Source organism: Phycodurus eques, chromosome 5 (assembly GCF_024500275.1).
Source record: "Phycodurus eques isolate BA_2022a chromosome 5, UOR_Pequ_1.1, whole genome shotgun sequence".
Lineage (NCBI taxonomy): Eukaryota > Metazoa > Chordata > Actinopteri > Syngnathiformes > Syngnathidae > Phycodurus > Phycodurus eques.
Window position 1 is genome coordinate 20,699,810 of NC_084529.1, and position 16,667 is coordinate 20,716,476.

General features: G+C 42.0%; 1 protein-coding gene across 1 annotated transcript in view; it reads left to right on the plus strand.

Annotated features, from left to right (window-relative positions):
* nell2a (neural EGFL like 2a) overlaps nucleotides 1–16,667 on the plus strand; it is a 105,484-nt gene that overhangs the window by 5,219 nt on the left and 83,598 nt on the right. Inside the window, 5 exon segments of the mRNA XM_061678008.1 lie at nucleotides 9,352–9,502; nucleotides 11,191–11,364; nucleotides 11,938–12,034; nucleotides 14,906–14,978; nucleotides 15,961–16,043. Of these exon segments, the coding sequence (XP_061533992.1) occupies nucleotides 9,352–9,502; nucleotides 11,191–11,364; nucleotides 11,938–12,034; nucleotides 14,906–14,978; nucleotides 15,961–16,043 (578 nt within the window).

Here is a 16,667-nt window from a genome sequence, read left to right on the forward strand (position 1 = left end):
TGCTTAGGGCATGGTTTGCGGGACAAAGTGCTGTTGTTACCCTCAGTTCTTTATTTGGCTGGTCTACAAAAGTTCGCCAAGCTTTCCAAACTGCTCGGTGACATTATACCCACCACCCTGAGGTCAAAATCTGTTTAGCCAGCTGCCCTGTGAGGCGAGCCTAATCTTGCATTCCGGTGACCGCTGTGGAGCTGCGACATTATTCCCGTCCTCCCGGGGCAGTCGTGCAGCTGGGCTGAGCTTTGTGTGTTTTATGTGTGTGAATGTCAAGCAAGGTGGTCGTTGAGGAAGGCGACGCTGAGGATTGAGGAGGAATTGCTGGCTAAAGCAGTCCTGGAGGTGCCCTTGGCTCCGTTTAGCGTTTGTTCCAGAAGAGCGGAGGCACAGTGGGGCAGGTCGGCCAGGCAAATGCAGATTGGCTCGGAACTGGCAGGAGCGTGTGCGTGCTTGCGTATATCTCTGTGGCCTCCTTCCAGTAGAAGCTCTGGGCTGGCCTGAATCTCTGTCCACACCTGCATGTGTGTTGACACAAATGAATGATTAGGAGTTTTCTGCAGGTGGAGTAGTTGATCATTACTCAGTCTAATCCTTCTGAGGAGATGTTCTCTCGCCGAACCCTCCTACTCACATGCTCGTCTTTCGCTCAGGCTGACACATAAAACATGTTGTCAGAAATATCTGCTGTTATTTTTAGAACATTACACACATTACACAATAACAGACTTCACTCTCCCGGATTCATCATAGTAATGCGTTCTCCGCTGCTGTTTGGATGGTTGGGTTTACTCTGACCCCTCCTCTTGGCCTCTTTAAGTGCATCTTGCGGCTTGCTGACTCCTCACCGGACGTTAACTGAATGGAGTGCAGAAGTGAAGGTTTCAAAGAAGTGGGAACTACAGTGTAAAGCTGGTCTTTGAAATTGGGTGTGATGAAGAGCACTGTACAAAAGAACATAACTATGACAACTATTCATGCTTTCTGTAATGGCCTAAAATACTGATCAAATGCCCTGCTCCTGTAAAGCACCATGTTAGCAGATGCGTATCCAGCGTTGGCTACCAACTGATGGTCGGCCGGGTTGACAGTGAACAGCAGGGTGATGGAAGATTGCAGTAGAAGTCCGACAGGCAGGCGAGGCTCCTTGTGGGGTTGACAGCAGAGAAAGCAGGGTGGTAAACTTCTCAAGATGATGGAAGGAAATGTCTTGATCGCTATTGGCAGTGTTGGAAGTTTCTAACTAGCTAGCTTCTCAACCTAAGGTACAGCAAATGCCCAACTAAAGATAGTCATTTGCAATATTGTGTAGGTATCAATAAAAAAGAGAGCGTATCTATGTATCACTGAGTCTAAAATGTAATAAAATGGCTAATCGGAAAGTACTAACTGTTTTCTACGTGTTGCGAAGCAGCGATATACACACCAGTGTACACACCTTACCTTTCCGGTGTGTTTTTTAAAAAATAAAATTATCTGTAACCCATTTATTTGTAAGGGTAATGTTGTTAGCTGAGCTTGAACTTATGTTAAAGTGTTTTGTGATCATAGTTTTGGGTATATTTATTGTTTAAACTATAAATATAGGCAGTAATTGAAACAATTTATTTGCCAATTTTCTCTGTTTTACACTACTAGTAAAAGCAGGATGAAGACCGTGCCATTTTGCATCTTGTTGTATTGGACCTGCAACAGTTGTAATGGTATTACAAAATGGGACAGGAGTGTGACGTTTATCAACTGACACTCTCTTTTCCCGCCCTGTGTTGAAAACAGTATTTCGTGCTTTATTGTTCATACATATACACCAGCCCATGTCATCATGCGTCTAATTCTCTGATTGTGAGGTGCCCACCCGATGCCCCCACAGTTGTGGCAACGTCCTGTTGCAGTGAGATTTGGGTAAAAGGTGCATCAATGCTGGATCTACTGTAACAATTCTGATGTGCCAATTTTGCGGGATCTTTGTGTGATAGATGCAAATGTCTCTCCTGACCTCTGCCAAGGCTGAACAATTAACAATAGTGGACAAAAACATCAGTTTAGTCGTTGGCAGGCAGCTTCCTGGTTCATGGAGAACGGGTAGTGACATTATGATTCTGATGGGTGGACGATTCGATTAAGTGATGAAAACAAATTCCAAAATAAAACCTTTTGGTCGCCTAAAACTTTTTTTTTTCTCTTTTTATGAGGTTATGAAAAGCAGACAATTTCGAGTTTCTGCTGCCCATTCATGCCAGAAAGCTCCTTCATGGAGAAAGAAAAGCTAAGTTAGATTCACCTCTCCTCTTTTCAGTACAAAGCTCTTGTGCTGTAAATAGCGGTAGAGACGGAAGCAATGTGTGAGAAAGGGATTGTCGTAAAGCCCGGTGTATCTGGACTCTCAAGCTGTGCTGTGGGGAACCTGTTCTAAATACATAATGTGTGCGCTTGTGTCTGGTGCAGCGTTGGCAACATGCTTCCGTGTGGATGCAGGGATGGGAGGCGCAGGCACTGTTGACGAAATAAGACCACATCGGATAGTGTCAGATTAGAAGTGTAGTAGAGGGATGCAAATGGGTTACTGAGTGCAACCATTAAAGCACCCTGATGACCTACAATTAGGTTGGAACCCAAAGCCTCGTCTGCTTAGAGTGAGTCTGAGACTATGGGCTAGCTGAGAGAAGCTTGTCCCCATAGCCTGTAAACAATTACAGTATATATGACAACATTTTATGTAATCATACAGGAAATGGTCATTTCCAAGCAGAAGTATGACTCCACAGGAGGGTTGTAAAGAGTAGGTGGCTGTTCCAATAGATAAACAATGGTGGCCTCAGTAGGGACCAATTGATCAGGCAGACGGGGGTCTAGTGACTCTCCTGATATTAGACTGTACATAAAGATGAACAAAGCTTCTCTTCATCATTCATTGTCAGGCCTTTGAAATGATTTTTAGATTTGTAATTGGAGTGTTGAAGAGAAACCAAAACCCAATTGCAATAGTTAATCATGTAGAACAACATATCCTGCCAGCTATTTTCTGTACCGCTTGTCTTATTCAGGGTCAAAGACCTGGCGGACTCAGGGAGAAAGGCAAGATTCACCCTGGATTGATCACCAATCAATCACAGGACAAGAGAGAGAGCTCATTGATTGAGAACGAGTTTTGTAAACCACAACACTACACTAGCAATTACGATGATCATCCATTAGCTTATGATTCTGGATGTTGGCATGTTGCCTGGATAGTGTGAGTTTAATGACTTCCCCTTTCATGTATTTCCTTATAAGTGTGTTGTTACAATCCTGCGTCGTTTCTGCACCCTATTCCTTCGTTTCACTCTCATCACTCAAACCCAATGAAAAATTCCTCCACCCGTTGACCCCGTTAAGTCCCATTTGAGGCAGCCCCCCCCACCCCCTTCCTATCTCAACCTGCTGATGAGAGTCATCCACTCATAGATCAAAGGCTCACGGCTGCCAAGCTGGGGCACCGCCCAGTACTAGCGGTTCCTCACCCCCCTTGCCCCCTTGCCTCATCAACCTTCACACAGTGTGGACCCGCCCTGACACCTGCTCCCGCTGCGCTTGTTTCTTTAATGTCAGCGTACTCTAGGTTTGTTAAACACATGGTGTGGCAACAGGCTGAACCAAACATACTGTGTTGCCTTACTCGATCTGATCATCCTGTGTGGCTCTGAAAGTGTTTTAAACTGTGTTGAAGCATGGATTGGACCTGAGAAAATAGACAGGAAGTATTGTCATCAATTTTCCAGATTAGTGCGAATAGCGATCATTTGCATTTAGCCTTTAAGTGGGATCAGTTGACGCAGCAGATTTTGCCAGGCCAAACTCCTCTTGCAGTAACTGGACCATCTCTCCTATTTTAGCCAATTATACTGGAATGACACGGCGCTGGAAATATGAAGACATAAAACTGTGGCTGAGAAGCAGTGCCCAGGAGATGTTTCATTTAGGAGGCTTCCATATGTACAACTCACTTTCTCTAGTCTGATCAGTTGATAGGTTTTTAAACATGTTCCTCCCGGTTAGTTTTCTTGCTATTTTTGAAAATGCAATTTTGAGAAAATTATTTTACACGCATTCTAAATCGAAGATGTATTAGGTAAATCGTCTGTTTAAATGCTACCGGAATTGCTGAATTTTCCATTTGGATTGGATTGAGGTAGAATCGCATTCTCACAGCGACCAAACTGTGCAAGAGTTCATCAATTGATTAGGTGTGCACTGGAGTTCAAGTCTGTATTTCTTCTGGGTCTTGGACTTTATCTGGATCCTCGCCAAAATTTAATGGGGACTAACTCTAATCCAAAAACACTTAACTCTAACCTTAACCCCTCCAACATTTAACGCTAACCCCAATCCAAAACCTAACACTTCCAAGTTTTTGGAATATCTGTAAAGTAGTTTTCTTGTAATCCTGCCACATATCCAAATAACCTAACCCTAACCCCAGCCTTAGTCCGCTAACTCTAACATTTGATGAAAACACAACCTGGTTGTAAAATTGTTTGTCATTATATCAGCTATAACCCTATCCCTCTAACTCTTACCCAAGCTCTAACTCCCTTAGGCACGCCACACAGCGAGTGATGCGGCCAAAGGCGACTGAACTGGACAATTGTGAACAAATTACAGTCAGTGACTCACAACCACACACTTGGGGATTGACCTCGTACACATACCAACTTGCTGCAACGACAAAACTATGACTCCTGACGTTCTTATCATGAAACAATGTTTTGAGGCTCCACATATACTGTACTGTATTAATTTAGAATTTACCACAAACAACATGGTGCAATGGCCCGGCCGCTGTAGCTTTATTATTATAATACATCTGCAACGTTGCATTGCCGTTCATCTGTGATTCAAATTGAACTAGTTTCCTACGGTCGATCACTTATGAAAACTAGTTGCAGAACCCCACACATTGCTCGACCGTTCAGTTGCGTAAGGCTGCTTTGCTTGGTGTGCGTCGAGCCTAACTCTAAGAAACCGTGTCGAAAGCACAACCTGTGTGGAGATTAAATTGTGTGTTGTCATTGTATCAGACAGGGCTGAAAAGGGTTCTGGTCTTCATCGCGGTGTGTTTTCTGTTTCTTATTGCAGTTGTGATAATTGGCTCCTTTCACCATCTGCAAATAAAGCTGCCACGCAAGCTTCCTGGAGCGCCTAAGTGTGCCAGGGCATCTTGCATGCAATCCGTGGCTGGAAGCGAACCCGTTGATATGATGGCTTTTGAGAAACGTCATAATTTATTGATTTCTCCATTAAAGTAGCATAGAAGTCGGAATAGATTTGGGGAAGCAGAACAGGATGCGCTGGTGGGAATAGCAGGCTAGGATCTCACTAAACTGAAAAGGATGATCTGTCCACACCAGAACTATGACCAAAGGGGTCATAGTTCTTTGTTGTATAGTTCTTTCATAGTTCCTTTGACTTCTTCTTTTCAACCGCTTTGTGACTCTGCTTCTACTCCAAGCCAATAGCAAGGTGTTTGATCAAAAGCATTGAATATTCACTGAAGCTATAACACTTTTTTAAAAAATACAAATATATTTTTTAAGCCAGCTGGGGATTATTCACACTGATTTTTCACTTATGAATTCATATTCTTCCACAGTCACAATCAAGAGTGTGTCAAATATTCATAGCCAGTGAAATCCTAACAGAAATGCATTTGATGGCATATTTCCCTTAAAAACGTCAAGCCAATTCACATCAGCAGCAATATATTTGAGCACCACTTTGTTATATGTCATAAGCAATGACATATTTTTCCATAATTACGTTCTTCTTTTGGTTAAATAATGAATGAAGGACATGCAGTTTGAGTACAGTCATAGCTGCAGAGAGTTTCTATTGTGATCTGACACTGCTACACTTCCATGGGGAGTCACGAAAGCTCATGTGGCTGTTTGTATCGCTGGGAGAAAATAGCTAGAAGGGTAAAAACTGCATTGAACAAAAATTCAATTTACTTTGTATTCAACTGAATAAAAGAAAATGTACCCAGAATTCATTGTTAGTGCTTGTTGTCAGGTGAATAGCTGACAAATAATGCATGTAGTCACCTCAGGTCACGTCATTTCAGTCAGCAACAAAGGATTAACTGTTTCTATGTTTTTCTTTTTTTCTTTTTTTGTGAAACATTTTCTGGTAAGAGAAGAATACCCAGAGGGAAGTTTGCGAGATATAAGCGAACTTAAGTTCTAAATTCTAAGCAGAAAAAGACTGGTTGTGTTTCTGTCAAAATCTGAATTCGACTCATCTTTGAATTGACCATATATGAAGCTGGAGTCAATACTATATTCAATATTATAACAAAAAGACACTCTAGCCAAATACACTTTTAAGACTGTAGCTATAGCTATACAAATTTTCAACATATAGACAATCATTAAGCAGTAAGCAAGTGGTTAAATAGTGCAGTAATTTTGCAGAGGTTTGCAAATGGTATGATGAAAACAGTGCTTATGGCACACAGAGAGGTGCAAAACAGCAACATGTCCTTTTGAAATTAAGTTAACTGTTTAAAAAGTTAATGGCAAAGGGCAAACCTTTGTTGAAATTTCTGCTGGTTTTGGTGTACATTGTTGGAGCAGGAAAAGTTGGGGTCTGCATGGGGGGTGTCCAAGTGTCATGACAGATGACCAGAGTGAGAAGTGTCGGTTCTGTTAAGCTATGTTTAGCAGTGGTTACTGGTTTTATTTTGGTAGGTTTCCATTTCATGTTTTTTGCTCCCTTGCCTGTTGGTTTGATAGGACCCTACGCTGGTATTGACCCAGTTGATTTGGATCTTGTGTGACTGGCATTGTGCAATTGAGTCCATCTGTTTGTGTTGTTGTCACTGATGATATGGTGGTTTAATCACTTGACTTTTGTGCAGGCAGTGTGGGTTCAGTTCCCATTCTGTGACGGTGTGATTGTGAGTGTAAATGATGATCTCTCTCTGTGTGCCCTGTAATTGACTAGTGACCAGTCCATGGTAAAGTCCTCCTTTTGCCCAATATCAGCTGGGATAGGCTTCAGCTCTCCCAAAACTCCATCCATTTTCTACCGCTTATCCGAGGTCAGGTCGTGGGGGCAGCAGCTTTGCAGGGACGCCCAGACGTCCCTCTCCCCAGCCACTTCATCCAGCTCTTCCGGGGGAATCCCAGGCCAGCCGAAAGACGTAGTAATTCCAGCATGTCCTGGGTCGTCCCCGGGGTCTCCTCCGTATCAGATGCCCCAGCCACCTCGTGACAACAAGGGACAACGAACTGGCGACCAGAAAGAATGAGACACGAGGTTAAATGCATGGGGTAATTAGGGTAAACGAGGCACAGGTGGGGAAGATGCTCTCAGGAGCAGGTGTGTACGAGACAGGGGGAAGACAACAACCAGAACACACACCCATGACAATCATCTGCAAAAAGCAGAGATGCAATACCCCCTCTACGCCTCGGCTGCGCCTTGAAATTCTGTCCATAATCGGTGACAAAGGGCAGCCTTGGCGGAGTCCAACCCTCATCGGAAACAAGTCCGATTTACTGCCGGATATCCCAAAACTCTGAACAGGATAAATGGTACAAAAAAAATGGATGGATGTTTGTGGTGTTTGACAAGAAAGTGTAGATTGCTATGTTAGTTTATCGAGCTAGCCGCTAAATTGCAACAGTTATTCCGTCGTCACTGATGGGATAGGGGTTTACTCGCTTAACTTATGTGCAAGCAGTGTGGGTTAAATTCCTACTTAGTAACAGTGTGAAATTTGAGTGTGAATGTTTGTCTGCACGGAAATGAATAGGTAAATACTGCATGCCCCTTTTGAGCTGGGTGCCTATGGCCACGCTAAGCTAGGAGGAGCAAAGTTGCCAACACATCCCATGTGTGTGGAGGGCAAGGAAACTGTAAGAACAAGTACTGTATATCCTCATTTTGATCAATGTCAGCTGGGATAGGGTCGAGCTTCCCTGAACACGATAAGGCGTATAGAAAATGGATGGATGGAGAGTTATTCCATTATTCCAAATATGTGATTTCAATGGGAATTTTTGATTTAAAAGACAACTAAATCACAGGTCTGTACAAGCTTTTGTTTGCCATTTTAATATTTTGAATACCCTATAAAGGAAATTCAGGGATTTGCTTCTAATTACATTATACACGTTTGAAGATAATTGGCGGCACGGTGACTGACTGGTTAGCACATCTGCCTCACAGTTCTGAGGACCCGGGTTCAAATGCGGCCTTGCCTGTGTGAAGTTTGCATGTTCTACCCGTGCCTGCGTTGGTTTTCTCCGGGTACTCCGGTTTCCTCCCACATTCCAAAAACATGCACGGTAGGTTAATTGAAGACTCTAAATGGCCCATAGGTGTGAATGTGAGTGCGAATGGTTGTTTGTTTATATGTGCCCTGTGATTGAACTGGTGACCAGTTCAGGGTGTACCCCGCATTTCACCCAGAGGCAGCTGGGATAGGCTCCAGCACGCCCGTGACCCTAGTGAGGATAAGCGGTTTGGAAAATGGAAGGATGGATGAATGGATGAAGATAATTGCTCAAAACATGCAAAGAATAAAATCTAAGGTATGTAGCACTTAGTTGTGGAGATATAGCGTTAAACTGTTTGTCACCATTTCAGTTTTCTTTATTATTTTTTTTGGGAGGGGTTAAAACGGGACCCGGTGCCGTACCTCAGCCCTGGCATGATTCACCCCTCCCCCACTGTAAAAGAACTTGAGCGCCTTCGTTCGCATCTGCGGTTATCTGGTCAAATTGCGGTTAGCTAGCTAGCTATGTCTACACCCCGAAAATACATCATATCGTCCGCTGGTGTGGCTGCTTTAGAGTGCCTCATTGTAGGCCATGAGTGCACGCACATTACGCAGAGAAAAATGGAAGAGCGAGGAAAAGATTAAAAAAAACATATGACGTGCCACTTTGGAGTGCCTTGTTGTCGTGGTGTTGAAAAGTCCCACAACGACCCAGCGAGTCATATTCCCGCTATCGGAGGCTTTAAGCAGATATGTTTACATGGCTCAAACATTTAGTTGTGTGGAGGCATAAGAAAGATGCTAGATGAAGGAGCCTCCATTTTTACAGGAGTATACGATTGGCAGTTAACAATTTAGCGGGGTGTGGTTTTATCACATTCAACAGACAGCGTATGAAAGCATACAGAACAGCTTGATTTTTCACGATTTTGAAGCCTCATTTTATATACTTACCAATTTTTTAAAAATCATTTAAATGGGTTGTTAACAAAACTCTTCTCAGCGGTGTGCCAAATTTAGAAGACATTTGTTTTTACTTTACAGGGACTTCAAATAGTATCTAATATGTTTTTAATTTTTGTTTTGCAACTTAGGTTCTTCAAGAGAAGTGAAAGCTCCCGCTGAGGTCTCGGAGAAAATCGTCCGCAAGCTGAGCGGCAAGAACGAGTTCACCGTGCTGGTGAATTTCAAACAAGAGCGCCTCAACTCGGGGGTCATCCTCTCCATCCATCAGATGGAAAACAGGTTGGCATTAGCCATTCTGTAGCTACATGTTGCACCGTTTACAGTAGTTATTTCTGAGTAACCGACAAAAACACCAATGATATAGTGAAGAGTCAGTACATTCACTTCCATATTGATTGAAGCTTGAATTTCTTTATTCGCCGGTTCATTTTTGATGTTTTACAAGGCAGGCGGGTAAACAGAACAAATCATCCTGTGCGCCAATGTATTATTCACAGTCCATCAACGAGCCAAATACAGAGCCCTTAATCGTGCGCGGGAAACTGATGAGACCTTAACCACAGTTAGTGGCCCGATGTTTCCCATTAGTTTGAGCTAACTGAGCCGTTGGATGATCACAACAGCAATCTGGCATAATGCCCTGATTGAACAGTTTGTACATTAAATTCAGTCTTGAGAAGAAAGAGCTCACCGGGATATTAATGACCTTTTTCGCCACTGATTAGCCTTTTCGTGGAAATTTGCAAGCAGCAAACCAGAGCAGTTTCTTTCGTATGCGTGGCAGTGACTAATTTGGCGTCATTCGCACATGCATGACCTCAGAAGAGTAAATCTATTAGATGAGGTCTGTAGATGAATCAACCCCATTTTTACACTTGCATTAGTGTCTGTTATTCCCTTGCATATTAAAACCCGGTACACATAGTTTTAACATCTTAACCAATTTTTTAAATGTGAGACATCCTACACACGATTAAAAAAATCTTGGGTCACTTCTCACTACAGTTACAAGAAAAGGGAATGCGTTGCAAAAATGTATTGTGTTTTGTGGATGATTCCAAGAATTTCATAAGATCTGACTGTCTGTGATTTGTTTATTGGCTGGGTGAGTCAGGGGGTGGGGTGACTGGAAAGAGGAAGAGCATGCCATGTGTCCGCAGGATGAAGGCTTGAGCGAAACACTAATTGTTAACTTCTATTTTTACAATAAAGAGGCTATTATTGATTGACCACCGCTTCTCTTCGTTTTGTCGAAGCAGTCGCTATATTATGTTTTCTGTCTTTTCACTTTTACAGGAGGGCGTTTGGTGAATTTGTGGACAAGAGAATTTAGGCTGTTCGTCAGTTAACTTTAGCGGATGGCTTTTCAGATGGGCCTTCCTAGCACTTGTGCTTTTTTGTGTAACGGAGGATAGACCTGCATATTTTGCACGTGACATGCTTCCAATTTAATTTCTTTGTAAAATATTTCCACATGCTTGAGGCAGTGCTGCGCCAATCGACCATCTGTTGAGTTCAGCGAAAGACCTGATTGGCTATTAATCAAATTCAAGTTACAGTATATTCGTCAATGTGCAGTGGTAAAGTCGACCCATACTCTTAAAACACATCCTGCACCACAGGATTCTCATTCAGGAGACTGACAGTCTTTTAGAGACATCTGATAATTGTGTCTTTGCTGACCGATCGAAAGGAGGAGAAATTACCGGTATGTGCGTACCCCGCTTAATTCCAGTTGAAACATGTCAAAGGCAGCAGTGATATCTGTCTTTATTGCTGTAGCTCATATAAATTGTCAAAACGGCCCATGAGAACAGCGCTATTGTTTTGATGATGGTGCATTTAACTGCCATGTTGTGACTACTGTTGTTGATTAAAATTTAAATGCTTGCCAATCCGCCCCATGCTGACAGAGAAACTCCAGTTCAGACACTGTTCTTCTGTGCAATGTTTTCCTCTCCTGACAGGTTCCTGGAGCTGGAGAGCAGCGGACAGCGCAGTGAGGTGCGCCTCCACTACCGCATCAAAGGCCTGCAGGCCCACACCGAGGTGTTCCCCTACAGCCTGGCTGACGACCAGTGGCACAAAGTCTCTGTTGCCGTCAGTGCCTCCCATGTCATCCTACACATCGACTGTAATAGGTAACGACATTTCGTGCAAGCATTAGTGTAAATGTGAATGTGAATGCTTGCTTGTCTATATGTGCCCTGCAATTGACTGGCAATCAGTCCAGGATGTACCACGCCTCTATCCCAGAGTCCGCTGGGATAGGCTCCAGATCACTCGTGACCCTATATTGAGGACAAATGTTATACAAAATAGACAGATGGGTGACTCAAGAGCATTTTTCTCCATAAAAAATGTTTAGTGAATAGGGCATAATGGCGCTGTTGTTGCGGGATGGCTACTGGTACTTTGGTGTAAGTCACTCATGACGTCCCTCCAGGTTCGCATTTAAGGCCGCAGCAGCACTCCCTGACCACACGTTATCTCACATCACATCACTTGGGTGTTTGAGTGTTGCTATTCTGAATAGCTGAATACTCACACTCGGTTATTCACAACTGGCTGGGAAGTATTTTACCTACACTTTTGAGTAACCAGGGAGTGATCTAATGCAAAGATATATCAGGGCAAGGCCAATGGGAAATAACTTGGTTGAAAAAAATAAATAAATAAATTCCACAGCATCAATTCCACTATTTGTTTTATAGGATTTATGAGCGAGTGGTGGAGGCCCCCGACATGGACATCCCTGAGGACGCCTCCTTCTGGCTCGGACAGAGAAACTCAGCTCATGGATTCTTCAAGGTTAGCGTTGACACGCAAACTCCAGATATCAATTTTGATGTCTGTTCGGATGTGTTGTGTTACTCTGCCATAAAGGACTCATTATGTTGTGAAGCCCAAGTGCTTGCCTCCATCTTATTTCATAAATCATCTCCGCCTTGTTTGGTTTTTATTTATGATAGAGCTGCTGGATTTAATTGCTAACGTTTCTCAAGGCTTAGCCATTTTTAATGTGACTGTTGCCCTGCCTGCCATCAGCAGTTTGTTTCCCTTTCCTTTTGAATGCAGCTCAGCCCAATGCAATTATCTCAGCAAATCTCCACAATGCTGATTTCGGAGAAATCGTTGAATAGCCTCTGGACCGTGCTCATTAGGCTTGTTCTATACTATTGTTTACCCTATCATCCAGCCTCCAGATTAGAGCACACACTGAAGACAAGTCTGAATGTTTGCTCACATTTCCCCGGTTCAAACCTCTGTCTGGTTACATGACCTTAAGCAGCAGTTTCTCGGTCGACCGACAGTCGATTCAATGAGTTCTGCAGGAGACTAATGATTAGCCAATTAGCACCGCAGGCACAACAACTAGCAATGTCGAGGCTTATGGAGCGGTGAGTCTTGTCAACAATGCAGTTGGTTTAATGGCTTTCTGGTGCACTTTTGCAGTTAAAAAATCAACAACCCACAAAACAGTGGGCCGGCATCAGCTTCTAAAAGAGATTAAAGTAGATGCTTTGGTTCTTCCATGATTGACAGCAAGAGAAAAATGAACCGACTTCAGGCAAAGTCAGACAGAAGACGGAAACAGAGTGGAACCCTGTGACAGATCTGACTGGAATAGCGCCGCAGTTTATCAGCAATATATAACTATTTTAATCTCTCTGACAGTGACTGTACGTTTGAATAGTCATCTCTACACTAGGTTTTCCTTATGTTGCAGGGACTCACACAATGTTTTTCACATTGTAGGACTCCTCTTTACTTTTGGCATCTAAAAGCAGCATAAATACTAGGGGTGGGTTTTATATTTGATTATGCGTGTGGAAGTAATCAGAGGTGGGTAGACCAGCCACACATTTTACTTGAGTAAAAGTACTGATACTTCAGAATAATATGACTTGATAAGTAGTCCTCCACACTCCACTTGAGCAAGATTAAAGTACATTAATTACTGAAAAAAAAGTACTGAGCTACTGGTGAGTTAACTTCTGAATTAGTATTTTTCTAATCAGAGCATGAATAGACAGAAATATAAAAGGGGAATGATGCCCAACCATGTCAATTCAGCTAAAACAATAATGAGTGAAATCTTTACAAATGAAAATAAATTACGACAAATTTAGCCACAATAAATTTTCTTAATGTAACTGTCTGTGTTTACACTTGGGAAACAGCAAAACAGGCTTATTAGGCAGAGATAACAGAGCAAACAGCAATGTGTTATTGTAGGGTGAAATGTGGACTTTTTAGGCAGAAACAGATGACAATGCATAACATAGCTGTTGTTTTTTGGAGTCTGTAAAATAAATGTTATGCCTCTTCTGAGTGTGAGTCGCACACCGTTGTTTCCTCCGTTGTTTCTGCCATGTTTCACGTAAATTAATCACTTTAAAAACTTTGCTTCTGTGTGGGGCCGCAGTGAACTTGTATGTGGTCATGTGACCGCATGGCCCTTATTGATTGGCAAAATGGAGTCAAATGTCACTTGTGGTTACGTTGGTAAAACAGAATCATGTGACAGCGCCCGAGGCACAGTTCTCTCTGACGAACCAAAACAAATAATTCGGGCTTGCAGTAATAGATAGCTAGATAGATAGATAGATACAAATACATGTGACAAACAAAAACACTCAATAAAATTTAAAAGTATGTTGCATTAAAACAACTCTGACAAGCATAATTGCGACTAGAACAACCTGATGTCAGCTGTGGGAAATTGAGCTACATCCACACACCTTAACAATGGCAATTCTTCCAGGAAACATTATTATGTACTTGCATACTTTTAGCGTCAGCATTATGAATCCTACGTGCAGACAGTATGTGTTGTGGTGGTACCCCCTGCCAAACTCTCTTTGTAGCACCACCTGAAAAGTTAGAAAGAACTAGCTCCTGACACCAGTTTCAACATGAAATTGGGTAGATATGTCTTTCATAAAAGGACCGCATGGAAAAATCTCAAAGCCCCATGCCTGAAATTCAACATGAAGTTCACCATTTTGGTTTGAAGCAGCCATTTTGTGCAAATTACAGGGCTTGTACGTAGCAAAACCCTAGCTACGTAAGGAATTAGAACAAATGAGCCTCGATCAGAAGCAAGTATCCTACGCATCAAGAGTGAGAATCTTTTCCAAATAGTTTTCTGAAGCTGTTACTGCGTTGATCAAGAAGTCTCAGTTTACGTTGATTCAGAATTTGGTCGTCACGTAGCCAGAAAATCTTCTTCAAAATGATTGATACACGATGAAAAATACATACAGTGGCTGCATTTAGATTTGTTATTATAATCCAAATTCGAGTGTGATTTCAGTTGGCAGAAATTTAAAATGAATGGCTAGTATATTGGAGTGGCAGCCTAATGAAGATGAGCGCTTTAGAATATGGATAGATGGATAGTTACCATGGCGACAGACTGTCATTGCCCCTGTGTGTGCAAACATATATTTCCAGGATTTCGACAGAGACCGGAGAGCAATCAATAGCTAGAAAGTGGTGCAATAGAATTTGCAACCATCACTTAACCCCCTGCCGGGGAGATGATTATTCCTAGGAGGTTTTATTATTATCATCTCACGCTCTGGGGTGGGGAAAACACATTTCTCTTATTCCTATCACTTTTACTTCACTGGGCTCACTTTTATAATATGTGTGTGCCTGTGCATGTGTTTTCAGGGGGTGATGCAGGACGTTGAAATTGTGATAATGCCACAAGGATATATCTCACAGTGTCCAGACCTGAACAGAAGTGAGTGCTCCATAGACACTATTTTACCTATATCAATCACTTTAAATGAATTCACAGATAGATAGTATACATAGTATCTTACATTCGTGCACATTATGAATTGAATTTGGAGTGGAATAATACATAGTACAATATATATTGACAGTTTATGGCACAGACTGTATGCTAATATATACAGTATATTACTGCTTGTGTATAAGTTATAATATCTCATATTATACCACAGTATGTGTCAACAATGACATGAAAGAACAATAATGTGTGGCCAAAATAACTACAAATAAATAACTTTATATCTTAAATTCTCTTTTGGAAATATTCATACTTTGTCAGTATTTTTAGCACAATGACATTGTAATATGTCTGCTATCCTATATATACACGTAGGTGTATGTATATAACTGTACAGTCACCGGCTGCATCATTAGCAGAGAGTTGTATTAAGAAATTACTATTTTGCCCCTCTCATGTCGGTAAATCAAGTACAGTGGTGCTTTGACTTACGAGTGACAAGAGGTTTCAAGCTGTTCATTGTCTCTACTAGCTGGAGTTTGCTGTCAAATTAAACATAAAAATAGACGAGTACACGTTGTGTATTAAAAAAAAAAACCACACAACTTTGCCTCAAGAATCTCCAGTAGCTTAATGCTAACACACAATACAAAATGCCATAGAAGGGCTAACGAATGGCATTAAAAGTTGCAGTGTTATAATACTGAGCAACAAAAATTTGAACACACACAGTGTACCAGCACATGTAGACAGATAATATAACAATACTCACAGGGATTCTTTATCCTCTGTGAAAAACAACTAATATTACTATTATTGCAGATTGCCAAGTTAGTTGTGAAACCCCTCTTCATGTGTGTCTACGTGTCTGTATTATACTGCCCTTGGTGGCCAGGGCGTGCACACCAGAAGGAACACTAGGGCTGGAACGGATTAACGGCATAAAACTGTGTTTTCTCTCATTGTTTAGCATGTCCTACCTGCAATGATTTCCACGGACTTGTACAGAAGATTATGGAGCTGCAGGATATCCTTGCTAAAACATCCAGTAAGGTAACGTACAGTACAAAGTCGGCTACAGTAATTACTACGTCCAATGCTCCCACTGAGGCCACAACCACAGCTGCCGGCATGTTTTGTGAACACCTCCTTTTACATCGGCTTGCCGATTCGATTAGAGGTTAGAGTTCAAGGTCACTGCAACCATTGTTCCTTCCCAGTAATACCCTGGTAACGCCTGTTGGGAATTTGCGCACCGACTTTTGGTGATGAAATTTACATCCATGAGGCCAAAGCTCATGTTTGCTGTGAAACTGCAATCTGCATTGTCAAACATTATTACTGGAAGACATGAAACTAGCCCTCATTAATGTTTCTATCAACAGGCTGATTGCTTTACTCTAATTTTCTTCTTACAAATGAAGACACACAAGGGCTGGATTAAATCTCAGTGGTTCAAGTGACAAAATTCTAATATTTTTTGGGATATGTGTCGTTACGAAAATAGAGAAAAATAAAATGTTCTCAGATCGCAATTTGTACTCTTCCAAATGTGGATAACAATCGATTGGATAACTTTAGCGTAAATAGTTGTCAAAATATGCCAATCGGTGTACCATGAAATCCCAAAATAGCAACACCAGCCAATGCTACTTAACAGAATGAGAACAGTGAATG